General features: G+C 31.2%; 1 protein-coding gene across 3 annotated transcripts in view; it reads right to left on the bottom strand.

Moving 5' to 3' along the window:
- LOC143047888 (uncharacterized) overlaps positions 1 to 20,563 on the bottom strand; it is an 87,182-nt gene extending 66,619 nt beyond the window's left edge. For all 3 annotated transcript variants that reach the window (XM_076221212.1, XM_076221213.1, XM_076221214.1), the window contains exons 1-11: positions 20,481 to 20,563; positions 19,794 to 19,976; positions 15,954 to 16,140; positions 15,424 to 15,561; positions 14,573 to 14,787; positions 13,725 to 13,929; positions 13,218 to 13,330; positions 12,349 to 12,568; positions 11,691 to 11,852; positions 11,169 to 11,287; positions 10,613 to 10,674 (exon numbers count right to left, since the gene is read on the bottom strand). In XM_076221212.1, coding sequence (XP_076077327.1) covers positions 10,613 to 10,674; positions 11,169 to 11,287; positions 11,691 to 11,852; positions 12,349 to 12,568; positions 13,218 to 13,330; positions 13,725 to 13,929; positions 14,573 to 14,787; positions 15,424 to 15,561; positions 15,954 to 16,140; positions 19,794 to 19,901 — 1,529 coding nt within the window. In that variant the 5' untranslated portion in view covers positions 19,902 to 19,976; positions 20,481 to 20,563. The remainder of the gene's footprint in view (positions 1 to 10,612; positions 10,675 to 11,168; positions 11,288 to 11,690; positions 11,853 to 12,348; positions 12,569 to 13,217; positions 13,331 to 13,724; positions 13,930 to 14,572; positions 14,788 to 15,423; positions 15,562 to 15,953; positions 16,141 to 19,793; positions 19,977 to 20,480) is intronic.
- Positions 20,564 to 25,932: the final 5,369 nt, after the last annotated feature.

Genomic DNA, 25,932 nt, shown 5'->3' with positions numbered 1-25,932 from the left:
AATGATTTGATGGTGTCAACTTGTCAAATAGCATGAAACTAAAGGATTTAAACTTTTATTTTATAGAATTTCTGCAAAAACGACCAATTTTGGCATTTTATTGTCAAAATAGGCATTTTATAACTTTTTCAATATTGATGCATAAATGGCATCCTGACTTTCTATCTGACAGGTTTTAATGTGTCAATATTTGTGTTTCTATGCCTTTATCTGCTTCTTTTACTTATTTATGAACTCTGAATCTACAGAAAAGAAATTTATCTCAGATAAAATGTGCAAAATGTGTTGTATAAATGACCCTTGTCTAACGCCTTGTTCGGATGCAGTCAATAGTGGGGAACTTGGTATATAAAATTTGATGTCCATATTAGAGACCTCACTAAATTTGCATCAAATGCACTTTACAATGTCTATTGTACCTGTTTCATTTCACATAATATATTTCTTTTCTTCTGTAGGATAGCAAGTGGTTTAAATATAAGCCTGTTGAGAATAAATTGCATGCAAGTTTTTCCCTAAAAAGGCAAAAATCTTTGTTTCAGCCCATACTGCTTGTAAGAAAAGTTAATTGCAAGAGTCTTTTTGTGTTCAGATTTGTTGTATCATGTCACATGAGTATAGAAATGATAAAAAAGACACAAATTTTTATTTCTTATAGCCTCAACATGCACTTTTTAATGTAAATATGTGGCAAGGCCTAAATTGACCCTAAATTTTTTCCAGTCTTACTTGGCCTAAGACCCTTTTAAACTAATATGATATGTTATTTGTAACTTTTCTTTCCATTTAAAGTACTTTAAATACATATGTAAGGATTATTTATAACCAAAAAGCTTCACAAATTTAAAATTGCTGGAAAATATTACATCTTCATGTAAGGCTCCCCTTCATTGAAAAACCTAAATTTTTAGGGGCAGGCTCATATAAATTTGACTTTTGAATAATTATGCCAAGTCTGATAAATCAAATGAGTACTCTATTGCTTTTAGTACATGATAAGTTATATATTAAGGCATTTAAAAAGTATTTTTTTGCAATATTTTAATTTTCAAAGCCCCAAATGTTGATAGTTGAAATTTTTCAATTTTAACGTCAAAATTTTACACGCAAAGATGAGTATAGAACTTAATTTAATGTCTACAATATACATCCTATTGACATGAAACTTTGTAAGCAGTGTTATAATACATTAAACTTTGTTCATACCAAGTTTTTTTAAGATTTGTCAACTCTTTCTACCCTATTAGGTCCGAGATCACCATTGTCGTCCCTTGATTTTCGTTGTCCACAAATATAGTCCCTAGTGTTGAGGGTTGGTTACTTGCCATTAATTTTTATACCCCTTCCAAATTTATTTCTCCATGTTCAATGCCTCAAATTGCAAGGAGGGGGATGAAATTACACTGTAAAAAAATTTGGGTCCAGAATTTTAAAGGAAAGTAGTGATTTGGTCCAGCTGAAAAAGGTTGAAAATGAGCACTTCGGAAGCTGTCAAAAGATTTCAAGACGCCCTAAACATAAAATTGTCCATATTTTGAGTTAGAGGCGATGAAGTTTTCTATAAATTTGATATAATTTGTCCCAAAAGTAGTACAACACACTGTAAAAGTTTCTTTGAGAAAGCGCAGGTGGGATTTTTTTTATTTTCATTTATGTTCTAAAAGAAATGCACTACGAATTAATTGTGTTCTCGGACCTAAGAGGTGAAATCTGTAAATATAGAATTTGTACTCTGGCAACTTCCCTTAATGATTTGATGGTGTCAACTTGTCAAATAGCATGAAACTAAAGGATTTAAACTTTTATTTTATAGAATTTCTGCAAAAACGACCAATTTTGGCATTTTATTGTCAAAATAGGCATTTTATAACTTTTTCAATATTGATGCATAAATGGCATCCTGACTTTCTATCTGACAGGTTTTAATGTGTCAATATTTGTGTTTCTATGCCTTTATCTGCTTCTTTTACTTATTTATGAACTCTGAATCTACAGAAAAGAAATTTATCTCAGATAAAATGTGCAAAATGTGTTGTATAAATGACCCTTGTCTAACGCCTTGTTCGGATGCAGTCAATAGTGGGGAACTTGGTATATAAAATTTGATGTCCATATTAGAGACCTCACTAAATTTGCATCAAATGCACTTTACAATGTCTATTGTACCTGTTTCATTTCACATAATATATTTCTTTTCTTCTGTAGGATAGCAAGTGGTTTAAATATAAGCCTGTTGAGAATAAATTGCATGCAAGTTTTTCCCTAAAAAGGCAAAAATCTTTGTTTCAGCCCATACTGCTTGTAAGAAAAGTTAATTGCAAGAGTCTTTTTGTGTTCAGATTTGTTGTATCATGTCACATGAGTATAGAAATGATAAAAAAGACACAAATTTTTATTTCTTATAGCCTCAACATGCACTTTTTAATGTAAATATGTGGCAAGGCCTAAATTGACCCTAAATTTTTTCCAGTCTTACTTGGCCTAAGACCCTTTTAAACTAATATGATATGTTATTTGTAACTTTTCTTTCCATTTAAAGTACTTTAAATACATATGTAAGGATTATTTATAACCAAAAAGCTTCACAAATTTAAAATTGCTGGAAAATATTACATCTTCATGTAAGGCTCCCCTTCATTGAAAAACCTAAATTTTTAGGGGCAGGCTCATATAAATTTGACTTTTGAATAATTATGCCAAGTCTGATAAATCAAATGAGTACTCTATTGCTTTTAGTACATGATAAGTTATATATTAAGGCATTTAAAAAGTATTTTTTTGCAATATTTTAATTTTCAAAGCCCCAAATGTTGATAGTTGAAATTTTTCAATTTTAACGTCAAAATTTTACACGCAAAGATGAGTATAGAACTTAATTTAATGTCTACAATATACATCCTATTGACATGAAACTTTGTAAGCAGTGTTATAATACATTAAACTTTGTTCATACCAAGTTTTTTTAAGATTTGTCAACTCTTTCTACCCTATTAGGTCCGAGATCACCATTGTCGTCCCTTGATTTTCGTTGTCCACAAATATAGTCCCTAGTGTTGAGGGTTGGTTACTTGCCATTAATTTTTATACCCCTTCCAAATTTATTTCTCCATGTTCAATGCCTCAAATTGCAAGGAGGGGGATGAAATTACACTGTAAAAAAATTTGGGTCCAGAATTTTAAAGGAAAGTAGTGATTTGGTCCAGCTGAAAAAGGTTGAAAATGAGCACTTCGGAAGCTGTCAAAAGATTTCAAGACGCCCTAAACATAAAATTGTCCATATTTTGAGTTAGAGGCGATGAAGTTTTCTATAAATTTGATATAATTTGTCCCAAAAGTAGTACAACACACTGTAAAAGTTTCTTTGAGAAAGCGCAGGTGGGATTTTTTTTATTTTCATTTATGTTCTAAAAGAAATGCACTACGAATTAATTGTGTTCTCGGACCTAAGAGGTGAAATCTGTAAATATAGAATTTGTACTCTGGCAACTTCCCTTAATGATTTGATGGTGTCAACTTGTCAAATAGCATGAAACTAAAGGATTTAAACTTTTATTTTATAGAATTTCTGCAAAAACGACCAATTTTGGCATTTTATTGTCAAAATAGGCATTTTATAACTTTTTCAATATTGATGCATAAATGGCATCCTGACTTTCTATCTGACAGGTTTTAATGTGTCAATATTTGTGTTTCTATGCCTTTATCTGCTTCTTTTACTTATTTATGAACTCTGAATCTACAGAAAAGAAATTTATCTCAGATAAAATGTGCAAAATGTGTTGTATAAATGACCCTTGTCTAACGCCTTGTTCGGATGCAGTCAATAGTGGGGAACTTGGTATATAAAATTTGATGTCCATATTAGAGACCTCACTAAATTTGCATCAAATGCACTTTACAATGTCTATTGTACCTGTTTCATTTCACATAATATATTTCTTTTCTTCTGTAGGATAGCAAGTGGTTTAAATATAAGCCTGTTGAGAATAAATTGCATGCAAGTTTTTCCCTAAAAAGGCAAAAATCTTTGTTTCAGCCCATACTGCTTGTAAGAAAAGTTAATTGCAAGAGTCTTTTTGTGTTCAGATTTGTTGTATCATGTCACATGAGTATAGAAATGATAAAAAAGACACAAATTTTTATTTCTTATAGCCTCAACATGCACTTTTTAATGTAAATATGTGGCAAGGCCTAAATTGACCCTAAATTTTTTCCAGTCTTACTTGGCCTAAGACCCTTTTAAACTAATATGATATGTTATTTGTAACTTTTCTTTCCATTTAAAGTACTTTAAATACATATGTAAGGATTATTTATAACCAAAAAGCTTCACAAATTTAAAATTGCTGGAAAATATTACATCTTCATGTAAGGCTCCCCTTCATTGAAAAACCTAAATTTTTAGGGGCAGGCTCATATAAATTTGACTTTTGAATAATTATGCCAAGTCTGATAAATCAAATGAGTACTCTATTGCTTTTAGTACATGATAAGTTATATATTAAGGCATTTAAAAAGTATTTTTTTGCAATATTTTAATTTTCAAAGCCCCAAATGTTGATAGTTGAAATTTTTCAATTTTAACGTCAAAATTTTACACGCAAAGATGAGTATAGAACTTAATTTAATGTCTACAATATACATCCTATTGACATGAAACTTTGTAAGCAGTGTTATAATACATTAAACTTTGTTCATACCAAGTTTTTTTAAGATTTGTCAACTCTTTCTACCCTATTAGGTCCGAGATCACCATTGTCGTCCCTTGATTTTCGTTGTCCACAAATATAGTCCCTAGTGTTGAGGGTTGGTTACTTGCCATTAATTTTTATACCCCTTCCAAATTTATTTCTCCATGTTCAATGCCTCAAATTGCAAGGAGGGGGATGAAATTACACTGTAAAAAAATTTGGGTCCAGAATTTTAAAGGAAAGTAGTGATTTGGTCCAGCTGAAAAAGGTTGAAAATGAGCACTTCGGAAGCTGTCAAAAGATTTCAAGACGCCCTAAACATAAAATTGTCCATATTTTGAGTTAGAGGCGATGAAGTTTTCTATAAATTTGATATAATTTGTCCCAAAAGTAGTACAACACACTGTAAAAGTTTCTTTGAGAAAGCGCAGGTGGGATTTTTTTTATTTTCATTTATGTTCTAAAAGAAATGCACTACGAATTAATTGTGTTCTCGGACCTAAGAGGTGAAATCTGTAAATATAGAATTTGTACTCTGGCAACTTCCCTTAATGATTTGATGGTGTCAACTTGTCAAATAGCATGAAACTAAAGGATTTAAACTTTTATTTTATAGAATTTCTGCAAAAACGACCAATTTTGGCATTTTATTGTCAAAATAGGCATTTTATAACTTTTTCAATATTGATGCATAAATGGCATCCTGACTTTCTATCTGACAGGTTTTAATGTGTCAATATTTGTGTTTCTATGCCTTTATCTGCTTCTTTTACTTATTTATGAACTCTGAATCTACAGAAAAGAAATTTATCTCAGATAAAATGTGCAAAATGTGTTGTATAAATGACCCTTGTCTAACGCCTTGTTCGGATGCAGTCAATAGTGGGGAACTTGGTATATAAAATTTGATGTCCATATTAGAGACCTCACTAAATTTGCATCAAATGCACTTTACAATGTCTATTGTACCTGTTTCATTTCACATAATATATTTCTTTTCTTCTGTAGGATAGCAAGTGGTTTAAATATAAGCCTGTTGAGAATAAATTGCATGCAAGTTTTTCCCTAAAAAGGCAAAAATCTTTGTTTCAGCCCATACTGCTTGTAAGAAAAGTTAATTGCAAGAGTCTTTTTGTGTTCAGATTTGTTGTATCATGTCACATGAGTATAGAAATGATAAAAAAGACACAAATTTTTATTTCTTATAGCCTCAACATGCACTTTTTAATGTAAATATGTGGCAAGGCCTAAATTGACCCTAAATTTTTTCCAGTCTTACTTGGCCTAAGACCCTTTTAAACTAATATGATATGTTATTTGTAACTTTTCTTTCCATTTAAAGTACTTTAAATACATATGTAAGGATTATTTATAACCAAAAAGCTTCACAAATTTAAAATTGCTGGAAAATATTACATCTTCATGTAAGGCTCCCCTTCATTGAAAAACCTAAATTTTTAGGGGCAGGCTCATATAAATTTGACTTTTGAATAATTATGCCAAGTCTGATAAATCAAATGAGTACTCTATTGCTTTTAGTACATGATAAGTTATATATTAAGGCATTTAAAAAGTATTTTTTTGCAATATTTTAATTTTCAAAGCCCCAAATGTTGATAGTTGAAATTTTTCAATTTTAACGTCAAAATTTTACACGCAAAGATGAGTATAGAACTTAATTTAATGTCTACAATATACATCCTATTGACATGAAACTTTGTAAGCAGTGTTATAATACATTAAACTTTGTTCATACCAAGTTTTTTTAAGATTTGTCAACTCTTTCTACCCTATTAGGTCCGAGATCACCATTGTCGTCCCTTGATTTTCGTTGTCCACAAATATAGTCCCTAGTGTTGAGGGTTGGTTACTTGCCATTAATTTTTATACCCCTTCCAAATTTATTTCTCCATGTTCAATGCCTCAAATTGCAAGGAGGGGGATGAAATTACACTGTAAAAAAATTTGGGTCCAGAATTTTAAAGGAAAGTAGTGATTTGGTCCAGCTGAAAAAGGTTGAAAATGAGCACTTCGGAAGCTGTCAAAAGATTTCAAGACGCCCTAAACATAAAATTGTCCATATTTTGAGTTAGAGGCGATGAAGTTTTCTATAAATTTGATATAATTTGTCCCAAAAGTAGTACAACACACTGTAAAAGTTTCTTTGAGAAAGCGCAGGTGGGATTTTTTTTATTTTCATTTATGTTCTAAAAGAAATGCACTACGAATTAATTGTGTTCTCGGACCTAAGAGGTGAAATCTGTAAATATAGAATTTGTACTCTGGCAACTTCCCTTAATGATTTGATGGTGTCAACTTGTCAAATAGCATGAAACTAAAGGATTTAAACTTTTATTTTATAGAATTTCTGCAAAAACGACCAATTTTGGCATTTTATTGTCAAAATAGGCATTTTATAACTTTTTCAATATTGATGCATAAATGGCATCCTGACTTTCTATCTGACAGGTTTTAATGTGTCAATATTTGTGTTTCTATGCCTTTATCTGCTTCTTTTACTTATTTATGAACTCTGAATCTACAGAAAAGAAATTTATCTCAGATAAAATGTGCAAAATGTGTTGTATAAATGACCCTTGTCTAACGCCTTGTTCGGATGCAGTCAATAGTGGGGAACTTGGTATATAAAATTTGATGTCCATATTAGAGACCTCACTAAATTTGCATCAAATGCACTTTACAATGTCTATTGTACCTGTTTCATTTCACATAATATATTTCTTTTCTTCTGTAGGATAGCAAGTGGTTTAAATATAAGCCTGTTGAGAATAAATTGCATGCAAGTTTTTCCCTAAAAAGGCAAAAATCTTTGTTTCAGCCCATACTGCTTGTAAGAAAAGTTAATTGCAAGAGTCTTTTTGTGTTCAGATTTGTTGTATCATGTCACATGAGTATAGAAATGATAAAAAAGACACAAATTTTTATTTCTTATAGCCTCAACATGCACTTTTTAATGTAAATATGTGGCAAGGCCTAAATTGACCCTAAATTTTTTCCAGTCTTACTTGGCCTAAGACCCTTTTAAACTAATATGATATGTTATTTGTAACTTTTCTTTCCATTTAAAGTACTTTAAATACATATGTAAGGATTATTTATAACCAAAAAGCTTCACAAATTTAAAATTGCTGGAAAATATTACATCTTCATGTAAGGCTCCCCTTCATTGAAAAACCTAAATTTTTAGGGGCAGGCTCATATAAATTTGACTTTTGAATAATTATGCCAAGTCTGATAAATCAAATGAGTACTCTATTGCTTTTAGTACATGATAAGTTATATATTAAGGCATTTAAAAAGTATTTTTTTGCAATATTTTAATTTTCAAAGCCCCAAATGTTGATAGTTGAAATTTTTCAATTTTAACGTCAAAATTTTACACGCAAAGATGAGTATAGAACTTAATTTAATGTCTACAATATACATCCTATTGACATGAAACTTTGTAAGCAGTGTTATAATACATTAAACTTTGTTCATACCAAGTTTTTTTAAGATTTGTCAACTCTTTCTACCCTATTAGGTCCGAGATCACCATTGTCGTCCCTTGATTTTCGTTGTCCACAAATATAGTCCCTAGTGTTGAGGGTTGGTTACTTGCCATTAATTTTTATACCCCTTCCAAATTTATTTCTCCATGTTCAATGCCTCAAATTGCAAGGAGGGGGATGAAATTACACTGTAAAAAAATTTGGGTCCAGAATTTTAAAGGAAAGTAGTGATTTGGTCCAGCTGAAAAAGGTTGAAAATGAGCACTTCGGAAGCTGTCAAAAGATTTCAAGACGCCCTAAACATAAAATTGTCCATATTTTGAGTTAGAGGCGATGAAGTTTTCTATAAATTTGATATAATTTGTCCCAAAAGTAGTACAACACACTGTAAAAGTTTCTTTGAGAAAGCGCAGGTGGGATTTTTTTTATTTTCATTTATGTTCTAAAAGAAATGCACTACGAATTAATTGTGTTCTCGGACCTAAGAGGTGAAATCTGTAAATATAGAATTTGTACTCTGGCAACTTCCCTTAATGATTTGATGGTGTCAACTTGTCAAATAGCATGAAACTAAAGGATTTAAACTTTTATTTTATAGAATTTCTGCAAAAACGACCAATTTTGGCATTTTATTGTCAAAATAGGCATTTTATAACTTTTTCAATATTGATGCATAAATGGCATCCTGACTTTCTATCTGACAGGTTTTAATGTGTCAATATTTGTGTTTCTATGCCTTTATCTGCTTCTTTTACTTATTTATGAACTCTGAATCTACAGAAAAGAAATTTATCTCAGATAAAATGTGCAAAATGTGTTGTATAAATGACCCTTGTCTAACGCCTTGTTCGGATGCAGTCAATAGTGGGGAACTTGGTATATAAAATTTGATGTCCATATTAGAGACCTCACTAAATTTGCATCAAATGCACTTTACAATGTCTATTGTACCTGTTTCATTTCACATAATATATTTCTTTTCTTCTGTAGGATAGCAAGTGGTTTAAATATAAGCCTGTTGAGAATAAATTGCATGCAAGTTTTTCCCTAAAAAGGCAAAAATCTTTGTTTCAGCCCATACTGCTTGTAAGAAAAGTTAATTGCAAGAGTCTTTTTGTGTTCAGATTTGTTGTATCATGTCACATGAGTATAGAAATGATAAAAAAGACACAAATTTTTATTTCTTATAGCCTCAACATGCACTTTTTAATGTAAATATGTGGCAAGGCCTAAATTGACCCTAAATTTTTTCCAGTCTTACTTGGCCTAAGACCCTTTTAAACTAATATGATATGTTATTTGTAACTTTTCTTTCCATTTAAAGTACTTTAAATACATATGTAAGGATTATTTATAACCAAAAAGCTTCACAAATTTAAAATTGCTGGAAAATATTACATCTTCATGTAAGGCTCCCCTTCATTGAAAAACCTAAATTTTTAGGGGCAGGCTCATATAAATTTGACTTTTGAATAATTATGCCAAGTCTGATAAATCAAATGAGTACTCTATTGCTTTTAGTACATGATAAGTTATATATTAAGGCATTTAAAAAGTATTTTTTTGCAATATTTTAATTTTCAAAGCCCCAAATGTTGATAGTTGAAATTTTTCAATTTTAACGTCAAAATTTTACACGCAAAGATGAGTATAGAACTTAATTTAATGTCTACAATATACATCCTATTGACATGAAACTTTGTAAGCAGTGTTATAATACATTAAACTTTGTTCATACCAAGTTTTTTTAAGATTTGTCAACTCTTTCTACCCTATTAGGTCCGAGATCACCATTGTCGTCCCTTGATTTTCGTTGTCCACAAATATAGTCCCTAGTGTTGAGGGTTGGTTACTTGCCATTAATTTTTATACCCCTTCCAAATTTATTTCTCCATGTTCAATGCCTCAAATTGCAAGGAGGGGGATGAAATTACACTGTAAAAAAATTTGGGTCCAGAATTTTAAAGGAAAGTAGTGATTTGGTCCAGCTGAAAAAGGTTGAAAATGAGCACTTCGGAAGCTGTCAAAAGATTTCAAGACGCCCTAAACATAAAATTGTCCATATTTTGAGTTAGAGGCGATGAAGTTTTCTATAAATTTGATATAATTTGTCCCAAAAGTAGTACAACACACTGTAAAAGTTTCTTTGAGAAAGCGCAGGTGGGATTTTTTTTATTTTCATTTATGTTCTAAAAGAAATGCACTACGAATTAATTGTGTTCTCGGACCATATAAAACAACTTGATTATTAATTTTGATTTATTTATTTTGATTTTTACGCACAGTAAATTTCTAAATTTCGTTGGATGAGTTATTCGGCAAGGAAACAATGTATCATCATGGAAGTCAAATAATTATAATTCTTTTATAGTGTCTTAGAGCAACAAGTCAACAAAATTGTTAGCTTACCTAAAACTGACAACAGTCACGGAAAGAACATTGGCAGAGGACTGGTTTAGAATAGATTCTACCTGCAATCAGAGAAATGCATTCATTGTAAGTTATTGTTCCGATATATGTATGGTTAAAGATATATGAAAACCATTATAATTTCATGTGGTTTTATTCGTTCAACATTTAGTACGCAAATTTACTGTGGAAATATCCTTTTATCAATGAATATTTGGTGTTTTAGATTGATTAAACCATATTCTTGATAGAGGAAATGTTGGATGACATAGATAGAGTAAAAATAAATTACCGGTATATGTACATTTGTTTCTATTCATCGCAAAATCATGCAGATACTACTCGGAAACCAAAAATTGTAATGCAAAATTGGTTTTCCATTTTTTTTCTAAATAGTTTGTTGTAAAATCGATTCATAATTACCAATAATGCAGTTATTCAGAAAAAATATTTTTAAGTCGGTTTGTTGTCATGTTTAAATCTTTCACTAATAAAAATGTAAGATAAAGATATGAAATTTAACTCAAAATAAATTTTCCATTTATGATAAACTTACACTGTTTATGACTTTGGCACTAAGGTTTTGGTATCTTTCAGATTGAGAATCAAGTAACTGGACATCAAATGTTTCATTTGGCATTCTAATTGAAACTACAATTGATGGTTTCTCTGGAACTAAAAAACAAATAAATGGATGATTAAGCTGTAAAGATTGTGAAGGCAAGTATTCTTGATTAAATAATTTGACAAGTCTTTGGTTGTTGTTGGGGTTGGGTTTTTTTGCGTCAATATAGATCATACGGTTTGCTATGCAAACCTGGCTTTAGCTTGTACTTCTTTGGTTTTAAAAATTACAACAACATAGAAGACAAGCATGGAATATGGAACTGCACTAAAATAGAAAAATTGCAGTTAATATTGGACATGTGCTTTCTAACAAGTAAAGGTGATTTTATTACAAAGACGTTACCATGTGTGCATTGATGGACATTTATCGAATTATGTTCGAATACAGAGACTTTTATCTTTTAGTTTGAATCTCTGTTGTAAGAACAGACCCATATGTATAAATACTTACCATGTACACTTATTTGTATGTCCAAAATGGTACTATCGTTAAAGTCGCCAGTTTTTGTCATAATCAAATCTGATACACGAACTTTAACATTGAAACTTTCAGTTGTTGCAGGAATCTCATTGGTAGTCATAATATTGCCATTTTGGTCAATGGAAACTAGTCCTGAAATGTAAGTAAAGTGTATATGGCATTGGAAGTAAAACTATTTATTATTTTCTAACAAAGAACCGTACCGCAAGAACGTAAGATCTATATAGAATGTGAATTATTTTGTTGGATATATCAGTATAATGCTACACACTGCACGCACTTTTTCTCTTTTATAGATTGTATAAACGAGACACTACTTGATATATTTGTCAACAATACCTGCAAATATGACGGTATATTATCTGTAGGCAATATCGATTGTTCTTAATTTACCAATGAAAACACTTAAATTAACTTACTTTCGTTGAATAAAAATTTTATCCATTTAAAAAATCATATCAAAGTTCAAAGTTCATATGTAATAGATGATACCACATCGCATCCTTTTCTTTCTATTATATAAAAAACACTCAATGTTTTGACATTTATTTAAAATTCGCAAAGGCAAAACGAAACGAATGTAAACGCCATCTTATACACAGGAAAGTAATGACATAAATGTGTATACCTTCACTGTTGTCAATGATAGTATATACAATAGTACTATAATCTGGTTCAATGTCATAGTCCCAGCAAACAAGGCTGGTGACAATTGTTCCAACAGATGCATATCGGCTCACTTCAGCATTAAGGATTTCTTGTGATCGTAAACAGACAGGAGGATCATTTTCATCAATAACAGTTACGTTGACCGTGCCATAACCTGAAAGACCTCCATTATCTGTTACCTTAAAGAAAAAATTGTCAGTGATAAATACTATGAGTATAAAACTGTTTCAATTAGGGAAAAAAATGCATTTTTTAATTGGTGTAAGTGGTTTTTTTTAATTATTCATTTTCTAACTCCGAAGAAGTGGTAGCACTTTTTATATTTTAAAGTTGCTTTTTATACAAAAATTTATTATACAACATGCAAGCATTGAATGCAAGATGAAAGTTATCATTAATTTTATGAAAATTGATATTCAAGTTATGAAAGATAAAGTGCTGTTCCTAATTTTGACATAAGATAAAAATTCCGAATTGTTAAAGTTGTTTGTATATGAATAGCGGTATCATAAGTTGTAATTCTAAACCAAACCAAATAGAAAGCATGGGTGGTTACAATGACGTATTTGAATGACTTTGTGTGGACATTTGAAATTAAAACGTATGAAACGTTTACAGTGAGTTGCAACTATTTTTCTTTTAAATTACTTCGCTTGTACTAATCTAAATATCTAATGACGGCGTTTTCACTCAGTTATATTTCATAACAAAACAATAACAAATTTATGTTCAAGCATCGTCGTCCATATGGAATTTGTATGATTTCTATCGGTCATTTTACAGGCTAATGATATGTGTTTTTCCTCGTTTTTGGCAAATTCAACTTACCATCAAAGATAAGATGTGCATAGATACATCCGATACGTTCAGTGGTGTATTTCCTAAACGTAATACTCCAGTGTCTTGGTCCAAAGTAAATGTACTGTTTACCGTTTGTTCAACTAAAATATATCATAGTAATTCTTTAGTTTTATCGTTTGTTTTGTTATTCTTTAACAATTCCATGCAGAGAAGTTATAAATCATATGATTTTAAATTTTCTTTTTACTATTTAAAAGATTTACAAATATATATGTGCAACGCCAGTCAAATAAATAGTTTGTTTTATGGGTTGCATGATGCAAGTAAATTATACTTTTAAATTTTTTAAATATCTCCAAAAACAAGGATGTTATAATTCGACTATATTTTGGCAAAAACTGCAAACAAGAGCAAACCTTTTCTTACTTGTAATTTTCAAATTGATACTTTTAACCTTAATATGAAAAGTTCGAATTTTAAGATGCATGTAAATAAGTTCAGTGAAATATTTACTAGTCCCGTTAAATACTGTACCTATTGTGTATTTTAATGTATTATATCCCGGTAGAGTATCCGGATCTTTTGCTGTTATAACATCCAGCAATGTTCCTGGGCGTGATTTCTCTAACAGATTAAAATCACGGATATCATCAAAGTATGGTGGATTATTGACATCCAGGATTGTCATTGTAAATACTAACGCTATCATTCCTATTTCATTATTAGCGTATATTATGATCTGTGGAAAAAAATAAACTTAAAAATTATTGAAATGACAAAAAAATATAAAACTGACAACGTTAGTCAGAAAAGTAATTAGAACTGCTGTATTCGGGGAATTTGATCACTCAATGGCATATGCTGTACAGGTTAGGACTGCGCCTATCTGTACCTTTAACTGACATGAAAGATTGCCTTACGCTGCATCAGCACAAAAAGTCTATATCTCGACGAGAGCCTTTTCAAATATTTGAACAAATCTGTCTAATAGAAAAGGTGTGTATGGAATCGTTATAATATGACTACCATGTATCCCTATTAGATAACCGAAGAGATCTGTTTTAATTGCTAGTAAGACAACTATCCACAAAAGTTCAAATGAAGAAGATGTAATCAATTATGGGCAACCGTACGTGTCTTTTTCGTTTGTTTCATTTTCATGTTTTAATAATTATTTTGTCTTAACTATTGTTCTGTCTCTTTTGAGAAGGATTACTGGTTTTGTTTGTATACTATGATTGAGATTATGTCTACCATAGTAAAACTTGACAGGGATACTATTTGTGTTTATGTTCTCTAATGTGATAAATAAATACAAAGTGGTGATCTGATCTATATCTCATATAAACTAATATGAACTGTAAATAAGTATTACATTTTACCTCGTAAATTCCAGATTTAATGTGAAGGTCCATGGCAGGGCAAAGGTCAAGTCTACCATTGGCATTCCTATACAGATCAAATAGTTCAGAGGTTGATGTATAGTTCACAAAGCCACCTTGCGGGTCTTCACATTTTATTATTGTGCTATAACATGAATCGAAGTTGTCTTGTACCGTACCGGATCCTTCCAGAACATTACATTCAGGTGGAAAATCTGCGAATAAATGGAACAAAAATTAACAATAACACGTTTCAAATGTCAAGATTATACAGTTCAAATACAATACAGACCACTTTATTAAAACATAGCTCATGCATAGAATAAGATTAAATTGATGCTGATAAGTTTTATTCGTACCCTTAGCCGCATCGGAATTCTGCAATTGGAGCATCAATGGTAAAAATATGTTTGCATAGAAACCCGCTCTTTTGATATAGACTTTTCGAAAGTAAAAGTGTAACCAAACGTCCATAAAAACCTAGCAAGAAATCTTGTCCAATGTACAATGTATATCTGAGGTTTCCGTTAAACAAGGTTAATACGAAAATAAGAAGAAATGATATGATTGCCATTGAGACAACTCTGCATCACAGACCAAAATGACAATAAGTTAACAACTATAGGTAACCGTTGGGCCTTCAACAATGAGCAAATCCAATACTGCATTGTCATATCTGAATAAATTAAATCAGTTAATACCGAATAAGACTTCCAAAACAACAATTCGAATCTCGGATTTGGAGTAGGTAACTAGAAGAAAATAACACAGCCAAGAATTTTCTGTATGATTACACCTCAAGTTTAATTGTCTGTCTTGTACAATGCTATAATCTAACGAGTTTTACTTACCATTGACGAACACTTGAACATTGATTGTAGTATTTTGTCCATCAGTATCTGACACTATAACAGCAAAGTCGTAATACTCTAAAGTTGGAGTTTGTTTCAGCTTGAAATCACCCGTATCTGAATTTACACTAAACGTATCTGAAATAAAGTTTGCTGAATTGAAAGAAAGTTTCATTTTTTATCCTTCTCTTCTTTCTAGTATGCTGCATTGATAGAATACATTTGATTTTTTTTAAATGTTTGCAGTGGTGACTGTTAAACTTTCAAAAAAATATTGCAAAAAAAAATAAACCTTCTGTTGATTGTAAATATTTACTTTTTTTTATAGTAGATTTCATTAAACTTAACAGTGAAATTTAAACATTTAACATGTATATAGCAAAGCACAGACATGTCTACTTCTTGATGGTAAAAACAATAATTCATTTGATCAAATTTTATATTTGTTATAAGCGTACCCAGTGCATATTTGTTTGAAAAATATCGATTTTATTTGAATGGTGGGACATTTTTTTTGAGTGGGGACTCACTTTTTTCCAATGACTGTATATTTTGTATATTATCAGTAATTGCTATTTGGTATGTAACATTGCCATGATCAGGGTCGGTACAGTCCAATGTTCCAATCGTTGATCCAATAGCTGTTGTATCAGAAATTGTCATTACATAAGTTTCAAATACATGGGTACAAACTGGTGCTTCATTGATACTGTTCTCCTGAAAGGAATAGTTTACCATTTTATTACATGAAATGAGTATACTTGTTATTATGCCATCTTATGAAAATTTAATCAAACATCGTCGTTATATATTAGGTATAAAGTTCTTGTATTGATTAATTGTATTTATGCGTACAAAGGTAGACTGAAATTTAAAAAAAACAAAAATGGTATAAGCAGTTTAGATAATAGGTATGCTATTATCCTCAAGGGAGAGCCCCCAATCCTTATTAGGGTTTACATATATATATGGTGAATCTTAGGCTTAAAACATGTCTCGCTCCAAACGTTGCCTTGTTTGTGGGGTCTCAAAATCCTGTTTCCGCCTCATAGTCCTTTAATGTGGTCAATCAGTGAAAAAAAGAGATCATAATTCTGCTTAATTCAGGTTGTTGCTTTGCATTTAAATCATTAATAAATGACATGCATGTCAGGAAAATAAACATGGGTAACAGGGGAAGATTTAAAACTTGACAAAAAGTCAAGTATCTATAGTTAAAGACCATATTTTGAACTATAAATTTCGTCTTAATTTTAGTTGGCGTTGGGTTCGGTATATTTTAAAATGACGCTTATCCCATATATTGCTTTTATTCGCATCCCAAGGTTCTTGTGTTCGTGTATTAAAGACTCTGAACAATATATTTATCATAGTTTTAAAGTAGCAAAGTAAAGTATTTATGCATGTTAATTAATGTTTCATTTGTACTCCTTGGCAAAAATGATGTGTTTCAAAGTGCGATTGTTACATCATATTTTAAATTCATGTACATATCTTATTGTATAACAAAACGAGGATGTGGTATGATTGCAAATTAGACAAATCTCCACAAGAGACCAAAATGACACAGAAATTAAGAACTATATGTCACCATACGGCCTTCAACTATGAGCAAAGCCTATACCGCATAGTCAGCTATAAAAGACCCCAAAATGACAATGTAAAACAATTCAAACGAGAAACTAATGACACGTTTTGCCTCTAGGAAGTCTATATCTTTTTTTCAAATTATCAAATTGAACTTATATTGACCCTTAATCTAGGAAGTTATTATATTGACATATACATGTCTTATTGTATTCGGGTGAAGGATTATATACGAACATGCTTTATCCACGTGGAATTTTGCAAATAGATGCTCTGCAATTTTTTTTAATAAAAGAAAGGAAGAAGTGACAGTGATTGAGTTAACATTTTGATTTTTTTTCCTTCACAATCTGTCTTTTTGATGTCAAATATAAGTTAAATATATCTATTTATTTTCAGTACCTGATTATTTTCTATATCCTGTTGAAATACTTTCGTTTTTTAATATGAAATGGAAAATATCTAAGATAGTGTGTTTTTGAAACACACTTATTCAATGCTAACAGATTATAATAAATATGTCATGCAGGATATCTAATACTTCCTAAAACTATATTTTCGTATATTCTTGTCAGATTAAAAAAAATTAGAATTAAAAATAAGAATGATTCATTTCTGGTTATTTGTAAATTTTTGGGTATTTCTTGAAATTACAAATGACAAGAAAACACTAATAAAAAGCTTCAGTCTATTCCAAAGTAAAGAATAAATAATGATGTGCACAATTTATGTAGTAATATTTCTTTTCTGCTATAGTGCATTACTCAGCTTGAAAAAAAATCTGAATCCGTCAACATAGTATTTCTCATTGGCAATCTTGAAGATAGAGTTTGGAAGTGAATATTTTTTCTAAGCATACGATATTTGTGGGCGATATTTACATTACAAAATATAATGGTCCATATTGTTTTACTTTATGAAACTTTTAAAAATGGTAAAAGGGCACAAAGATGTAGAAACTATATAAAGACAAACTTCCCTGATCAGAAATTATTGGCTAGATATAGGGTAGGGTACCATGTAGGTCAGAGATGTTAAAAATCGTCAAAGAGAAATAAATTGAACTTTAAGACTTTCACCCAATAATAACCAATTCTAAAGTTTATAATTTTTCCCACAGGAGAAGGTATAACAATGAGACATAATTTGGTTCCTAAAATTGCAAAAACAATATAAACGCATTCAAGCCTTTCAAAACTATGTTAAGTTTATTGCTAAATTAGTCTGTTGTTTTAATCTGGACACTTTATTTGTAATATCATTAGGACATCATAAACATGCCTAAATTTACGCATTTGAACAAAATTTGCATTTCACGCATAGTTTTTTGATAAAAAATAATTACAACAAAGAAATTTACTCCGAAAAATATTGTATACAGTTTAATATCTTTGAAAGAACATTTTGTAGCAAACTATCTGCTTGAGTAAGGCTTTTGCTCATTTCTACTGAAATATCAAATTATCAAAAAATATATTAACATGAGACTGTTGTTGGTAGGTTTTCTGTTTCGCACAACTTTTAAAGCTCTAATATAAATAAGTTAGACAAAAGTCAAATAAATATATACTATTGTCCAACAGGCAAATGTCTTATGAACATCTGAAGAAACTGAAGGGTGTTATTTGGTAGATTAATAACACTTTTTTTTTTTATTTTTAAATTCAATACCATCTCCTTTGAAGGAAGTTTGCAAGCCTTGAAAGAATAAAAAAAGGCGTCTTACAGTTTTCTAAGTTGAGAGGGAACCCTCCTGTAAAATTCGCTAAGCTGACTTGTGTCTATTATTCAATACATAGATATAAAAAGATGTGGTATGAGTGCCAATGAGACAACTGTCCATCTTAGTCACAGTTTGTAAAAGTAAACTATTATAGGTCAAAGTACGGTCTTTAACACAGAGCCATGGCTAACTCCGAACAGCAAGTTATAAAGGGCCCCAAAAATATTTATGGTGCAAATAACGACCAAACCATATTCGTCATAGCTTTGACCTTCCGTTTTATATTCAACCTGACATGAGTTTCATAACTCTAAATGTAATTTTGATGTTTGATTGTAAACGTGTTATGTAGATGTCAAATAAGGAATTTGTGTATATCACAGAGACAGCATTCCAACAACAACATGAAACCAAAAGACATCCCTAAAGGGCAACATACAATCTTCTACAGCTTCCTCAAATTAACAAAATCGTAAAGAAATGACAAAAACAGGATTCATCATGTTCATATTCCTTTGGACGGGCAAATTCGATATAATGCATGCGATGTATGATGAACATGCCATAATGGTATGCTCTTAACATAAGTGCATTTTCCCTGCACTTTATACTTCATAATATCCAAGGAAAGAAATGAAGACCGAGTTATAAGATTTGTCATGTTTCAAACAAATTAAAGCATCCTCTGTTAATAAGAAAACAGCTCATTAAAGATACCATGTTAATAATGTGTTACACCAGACGCACGTTTCGTCTACAAAGGACTCATCAGTGGTGCTCGCTTCAAAAGGTTGAAGGCAAAACACAAAGAAGAATATCAGTGCAAGCCAAACTTTCCTAAAGGTTGTAATAAAAAAACTTCTAAGACCATCTATCCCTGGGGTCGAAAAACTGTGGTGTTTCGATTAATTCAATATTCCATTAAAAGTTAATTTATGGAAATATACCATGTCTATGATATTGTTTGGAACACAAAGTGCTGACTCCAGGGCTTTGAGAAATAACCCCATGGACATTATTAGATCGATTGGTTCTTTCATTCAGACTGTTTATTTCTTACCGTGTGACTTCTGACTTGATCACATGTGTTTTCGTTCTTGTCGCAGCCACTTCCGATTGTAGAAGACACTAGCAGGATTGTTGTTAATATAAATCCCACTTTATACATCTCACTTATTACAGGTACTTCAAGTGTGTCTTTCTTTTTGTCAGAATATATTTTTCCAGTAAATTATAAATAAACCTGCAAAATTTTCACAACTATATACAGCAGAAATATAATTATCAAAATATTATCCCTTTTTCATGAATTGCATCTTGAATATCACAGACGAAGAAAAGAACAATGTATTGGTCGAACATATTAATGTAGTAATTAGATATGTATTAATCTAATATCAGTTAATGCTAAAACTAAAAATTCCAAATAAAAAGCATATTTAAATTTTTAAAAATATGTCCACGTGGAAATTAATTGCATTTTTTTTTTCATAAATTTTGTTGTCCAAATATTAAAGAAGAACATATTACATGTATATTAAACAACATTGTATGAATATGATTCGTTATTATTTTATTATAAATTATTATTATTATTATTTTTATTATTATTATTATTATTATTATTATTATTATTATTATTATTATTATTATTATTATTATTATTATTATTATTATTATTATTATTATTATTATTATTATTATTATTATTATTATTATCATTGTTATTTAGACATTTTTTTCTTACCTCCTTATATCGATCTTATTAATGTATCAATAAAAAGATTTTAAACAAGAAGGGAAAAACAAATGTATTTAAGTTTTAAAGTATCCTGTTGAAAACGGAACAATTTATCCTTTTCTAATCCTGTAAATAGGGAATACTATTTTCACATTCTAACGCAAGTGATGTTCACAAATACACATCAGAAAATTATGTTTTGACGTATTTGAAAAATTTCCCTTATCAATCCACATTGTTCAATTCAGTTTTCATTGAATCTCAGAATGCGCGTTGCGCGAAACAATTAAAAACTTTATATGGATTGGTATTCGTAAAATCCGATTTTGTTTGTTTGTTTGTTTGTTTGTTTGCTTGCTTTATTATTTTTTTTTTTATTATGTTACTACATAATGTCGTTAGTATATGGGCCAAAACTGTCAATATTCTTACTAGCATATGCGTGTTTATAGTCTAAAATTTTATTTCGGCACTTCGCTGTTTTCAGTATTTTTTTCAAATCCCGTTTACATGTATGAAAAGTACTCCAGTTGTTGGGATTGATAACTATGACTTTGAGATTCAAACGGCAAAGGTGATAAAGTTATTTCATTTTCAATAATTTGTTTATGGCCAAACAGTTGAGCGGGGAGGGTTATTAGCACAATCATAAGTTTACCCTTATCATCTATCTTAATGGTTTTATATTATCTATTCTCTGATAAAAAAAAAATATTTTCAATATTTTTTAATGGCCAAATAGTTAGGGGAGAGGTGGGTGGGGGGGGGGGGGTCATAAGTTTAACCTTGTCCTCTCAAATGGCTTTAGATTTATTCTCTGATTATTTTTTTTTTTATTTTCAGTATGTTTTGATGGCCAACTAATTAGAAGAGGGGGCAAAATAATAAGTCTACCCTTCCCCTCTTAAATGGCTTTAGATTTATTCTCTGGTTGAATTTTTTGAATTTATATTTTCAATATTTTTTTATGACCAAAAAGTTAGGGGAGATTTTGTAGGGGATGGGGTGGAGCAAAATCATAAATTTACCCGTGCTAAATTTTACTTTTCAATAATGTGTTTATGGCCGGACATTTAGAGGGTGACACAATCATATTAAGTTTACCCTTGTCGTCTCAAATGACTTTAGATCTATTTTCTAATATTTTAGTCAAAGTAAAAGAATCTTAAATCTCATTGTGCATCTATAGTTGTTGTGCAATCATTCTTTATGAATAAATTGAATAATTTTAATGTATAAAACATTATATTAAGAACGGTTACGCCAAGAAGAATGTGAAGGACGAACGTAAAGTGAAGCAACATACACATTAGCTAGAAAGTGCAATATAGTTATATAAATTAATCTATATTAAAGCTATGAATTACTTAAATTATTGAGATTAAAGTAATGTGTGTTTCAAATTAAACTTTTAAGTCTATTAAAATGACAGTTGTTTTTTTCTTATCCGCTTATCGTTAGAACAAATGACAAATTACATAGTAAGTTAGTCTGATCTTGGTCTACTATAAGTGGTTATTGAGAAATAAAGGATATGTCACACGTCAATATATAAGTGTTTTAGTATGTTCGTGCGTTAAAAACACAATGGGTAGGTTCATCGTGAGACTGAGTGTTGTGTTCGTGCGTTAAAAACATAATGGGTAGGTTCATCGTGAGACTGAGTGTTGTGTTCGTGCGTTAAAAACATAATGGGTAGGTTCATCGTGAGACTGAGTGTTGTGTTCGTGCGTTAAAAACATAATGGGTAGGTTCATCATGAGACTGAGTGTTGTGTTCGTGCGTTAAAAACATAATGGGTAGGTTCATCATGAGACTGAGTGTTGTGTTCGTGCGTTAAAAACATAATGGGTAGGTTCATCATGAGACTGAGTGTTGTGTTCGTGCGTTAAAAACATAATGGGTAGGTTCATCATGAGACAGAGTGTTGTGTTCGTGCGTTAAAAACATAATGGGTAGGTTCATCATGAGACTGAGTGTTGTGTTCGTGCGTTAAAAACATAATGGGTAGGTTCATCATGAGACTGAGTGTTGTGTTCGTGCGTTAAAAACATAATGGGTAGGTTCATCATGAGACTGAGTGTTGTGTTCGTGCGTTAAAAACATAATGGGTAGGTTCATCATGAGACTGAGTGTTGTGTTCGTGCGTTAAAAACATAATGGGTATGTTCATCATGAGACTGAGTGTTGTGTTCAGATGAAATTTTAACGTCCACCTTCAATAGCAAACAGAAATGCATAAAATACATTTTTTTTAATAATTCTGATAAAATAAATGTTTAAGCTGCTTTTCAAGATAAAGACTGAGACGTGGACCTACACTATGATTAAACTTTCAGCTCAAAATTTTGAAAATACTAAACAAACATGCACCCTTTAACGAAAAGGAGAATACTGCCATTAGATTACAAATACCATATGGACGAATTTCCAGAATACAAAGTTGTTATAATTTCTGTGTCATTTGATATCTTGTGAAGAGTTGGACAATCATTGGCAATCACACCACATCTTCTCTTTTTTTTTATATAAAGACACGGTATGCATATTGAATACAAATACCATTCAATCTGAACAAAAAGGTATTAGTATGTCCCTACCATCAGTGGCGGATCCAGAGGGGGGGTTCCGGGGGTCCGCACCCCCCCTTTATTTTGGCCGATCAATGCATTTGAATCGGGACATATGTTTGCACCCCCCTGCACCCCCCCTTTGCCCTGGGCTAGCACCCCCCCTTTCGAAAATTCCTGCATCCGCCACTGACCATTACATGCTTTTAAGGTGTACGCATTCGCATGGCGGTTAATTTGCCTTTGGCAGACAAGTATACCTGTCAATGCACCCGGTCTGCCTCAGTTTGGACTTCAAATGATGCCTTCAAGCCTTTCGGTAATCTAATGTTGTCAATTGTTTATTTACATTTTTAAACTTCAAAACAGAATTTGAGTGAGAGCTTTTCTTTTTCTGACTGGTTACAATATGCATCTTTTATTGATCCTATCAAAGCTATATGAAACCAAATTAGAATTACAGTGAAGTTATAGCATTGAGAGAAGGCACGGTTTGTATGAAGTATTTTGATTTTAATAGAATGAAATTCAAAACAGTGTGGCTGTGGCCATTGATTGACACATTAAATTCATCCATTGACTGGGACAATTTACATGAACGTTTGTCTGTAACGACCACTTTTCACGACGTACCTACGATAGACATTTAAACTGTGGGGTCACCAAAGGTTTCTTAACGCCTTTAATTATAAAATAATTCAAAAATTAATCAGGAATAACCTTTATGTTTTGATTTATATAATTTGATATAAATCAAAACATCGTGTTATTTCTGATTAGTTTTTCGAATTACTTTATTAAGGTGTTGAGAACCTTTGGTGACCCCATAGTTTAAGTGTCTTTAAAAAGTACATAGTGAGCAGTGGTCGTTACATACAAACGTTTACCTAAATTGTCCCAGTCAATGGATGAATTTAATGTGTCAATCAATGGCCACAGCCACACTGTTTTGAATTTCATTCTACCTTCGTATATATAATATATACACGATAGTATCGAGATGTATTTGTGCCTGTCTGCAGCTGCATTTATTCCTCTGTAAAACTGTTGAATCAAGTCCAATTTCCATACTGATTTTCTGTGCCTTTTTTCTCTAAAATTTAAAACATTCTCTTGAAAAAGTTGAGAGTTGTTGTATTTAGACATTTGTTATCAAAATATTATAAATGGTCTACTGATTCTGTTCGCAAGTTGTTAAGAATTGGTTCAAATTAGACATTGACTTATAGCATGGACACTTGTCTTGAATTAAAGACCTCAGTTGGCTTTTCATTCAATGCCATTTCTTTAACATCGCTTATGCTACAGAGGGTGAAAAGTTACTTAGTGTTCAGCAAAAAATGCATTAACACTGCACATTGCTTAGCTAGAAACATTCCAACCTGATTGATTGGTAAGTGTTTTGTTTACATCCAATGGCAATTACTTTATAGATAAAAGTAGATGTGTATCGGTTGTCATTGATACAATGCATGTTCGGGACACTAATGATACAATGCATGTTCGGGACACTTATGATACAATGCATGTTCGGTACACTAATGATACAATGCATGTTCGGGACACTAATGATACAATGCATGGTCGGGACACTAATGATATAATGCTTGTTCGCGACACTAATGATACAATGCATGTTCGGGACACTAATGATATAATGCATGTTCGGGACACTAATGATACAATGCATGTTCGGGACACTATTGATACAATGCATGTTCGGTACACTAATGATACAATGCATGTTCGGGACACTATTGATACAATGCATGTTCGGGACACTAATGATACAATACATGTGCGGGACACTAATGATTCAATGCATGTTCGGGACACTATTCAAACTTACAAAATCGTAATAGTGTGTACCAGATTACTCAAATCTAGAAGAAGATAGCTTTAGAATTATTCTAATCGTATGATGCACAAAACAGCACATGTATAATACATTGTTCACTGTTATCCTACAAACTTTCATATGTTTAGTGATGGTACACCCGAGTCTCGTTGCTTTCGTTTCCAGTTTACTATTCACTTTTGTACTTTTGCTAGCCTTACCTATCTCTTACTTAGATTATCAATGTTAACATTAATATGTTAAGTAATCTAACACCGGTCTTGTTGCTTTCTTTTCAATGTTCAAATATGTATGTTTGTTGGCCTCTCATGACTTAAACTGTCAGTGTTCATTCAATATTTTTTTGTAATATAACACCAGTATTGTTGCTTTGTTTTCATTGTTCTTTGTTCACATATGTATTTTCACTTTACACCTCTACTTAAATTGCCAGTGTTCACACACAACACGTTTCTAATACTGCCTTGTAACTTAAGTTTTCACTGTTCACAAACAACATGTTTCTAATACTGCCTTGTAACTTAAGTTTTCACTGTTCACATATCTTGCAGGTGTTACATGGTCATTTTTTTCTTGACCAATGTGTTTTGAATGTCCCTTTGGTGTATTCTGATTCTTTTTCCTACATGTTTAGTTACCTTAACTTTCATTGTTCACTTTTCATAAACATAATTTTTGCTTATATATAAGAAGATGCGGTTTGAGTGCCAATGAGACAATTCTCCATCCATGTCACAATTTTTAAAAGTAAACCATTATCAAACCCTTTTGGTTACTTTCTGCTTTGTCTTGTTTGTGTGTTGTATTTAACTTTAAATTTTCCCATTTCCAATTTGATTGGCTTAGTATAGTCATTGGTGAAGACCAATTGTTGACTGTAGACTGTTTTCTGCTCTATGGTTGGGTTGTTGTCTCTTTGACACATTCCCCATTTCTATTTTCAATTTTACCTGTTACTTCAGAAAATTTTGATACACTTGTGGTTCTGAACTTTTCAGAATATAGGATTGTTTGGAAATAAAATGACAAA

This window comes from Mytilus galloprovincialis, chromosome 10 (genome assembly GCF_965363235.1).
Source record: "Mytilus galloprovincialis chromosome 10, xbMytGall1.hap1.1, whole genome shotgun sequence".
Taxonomy (NCBI): domain Eukaryota; kingdom Metazoa; phylum Mollusca; class Bivalvia; order Mytilida; family Mytilidae; genus Mytilus; species Mytilus galloprovincialis.
Note: the sequence above shows the minus strand (reverse complement) of the source record. Positions and strands in the feature narration are given on the sequence as shown.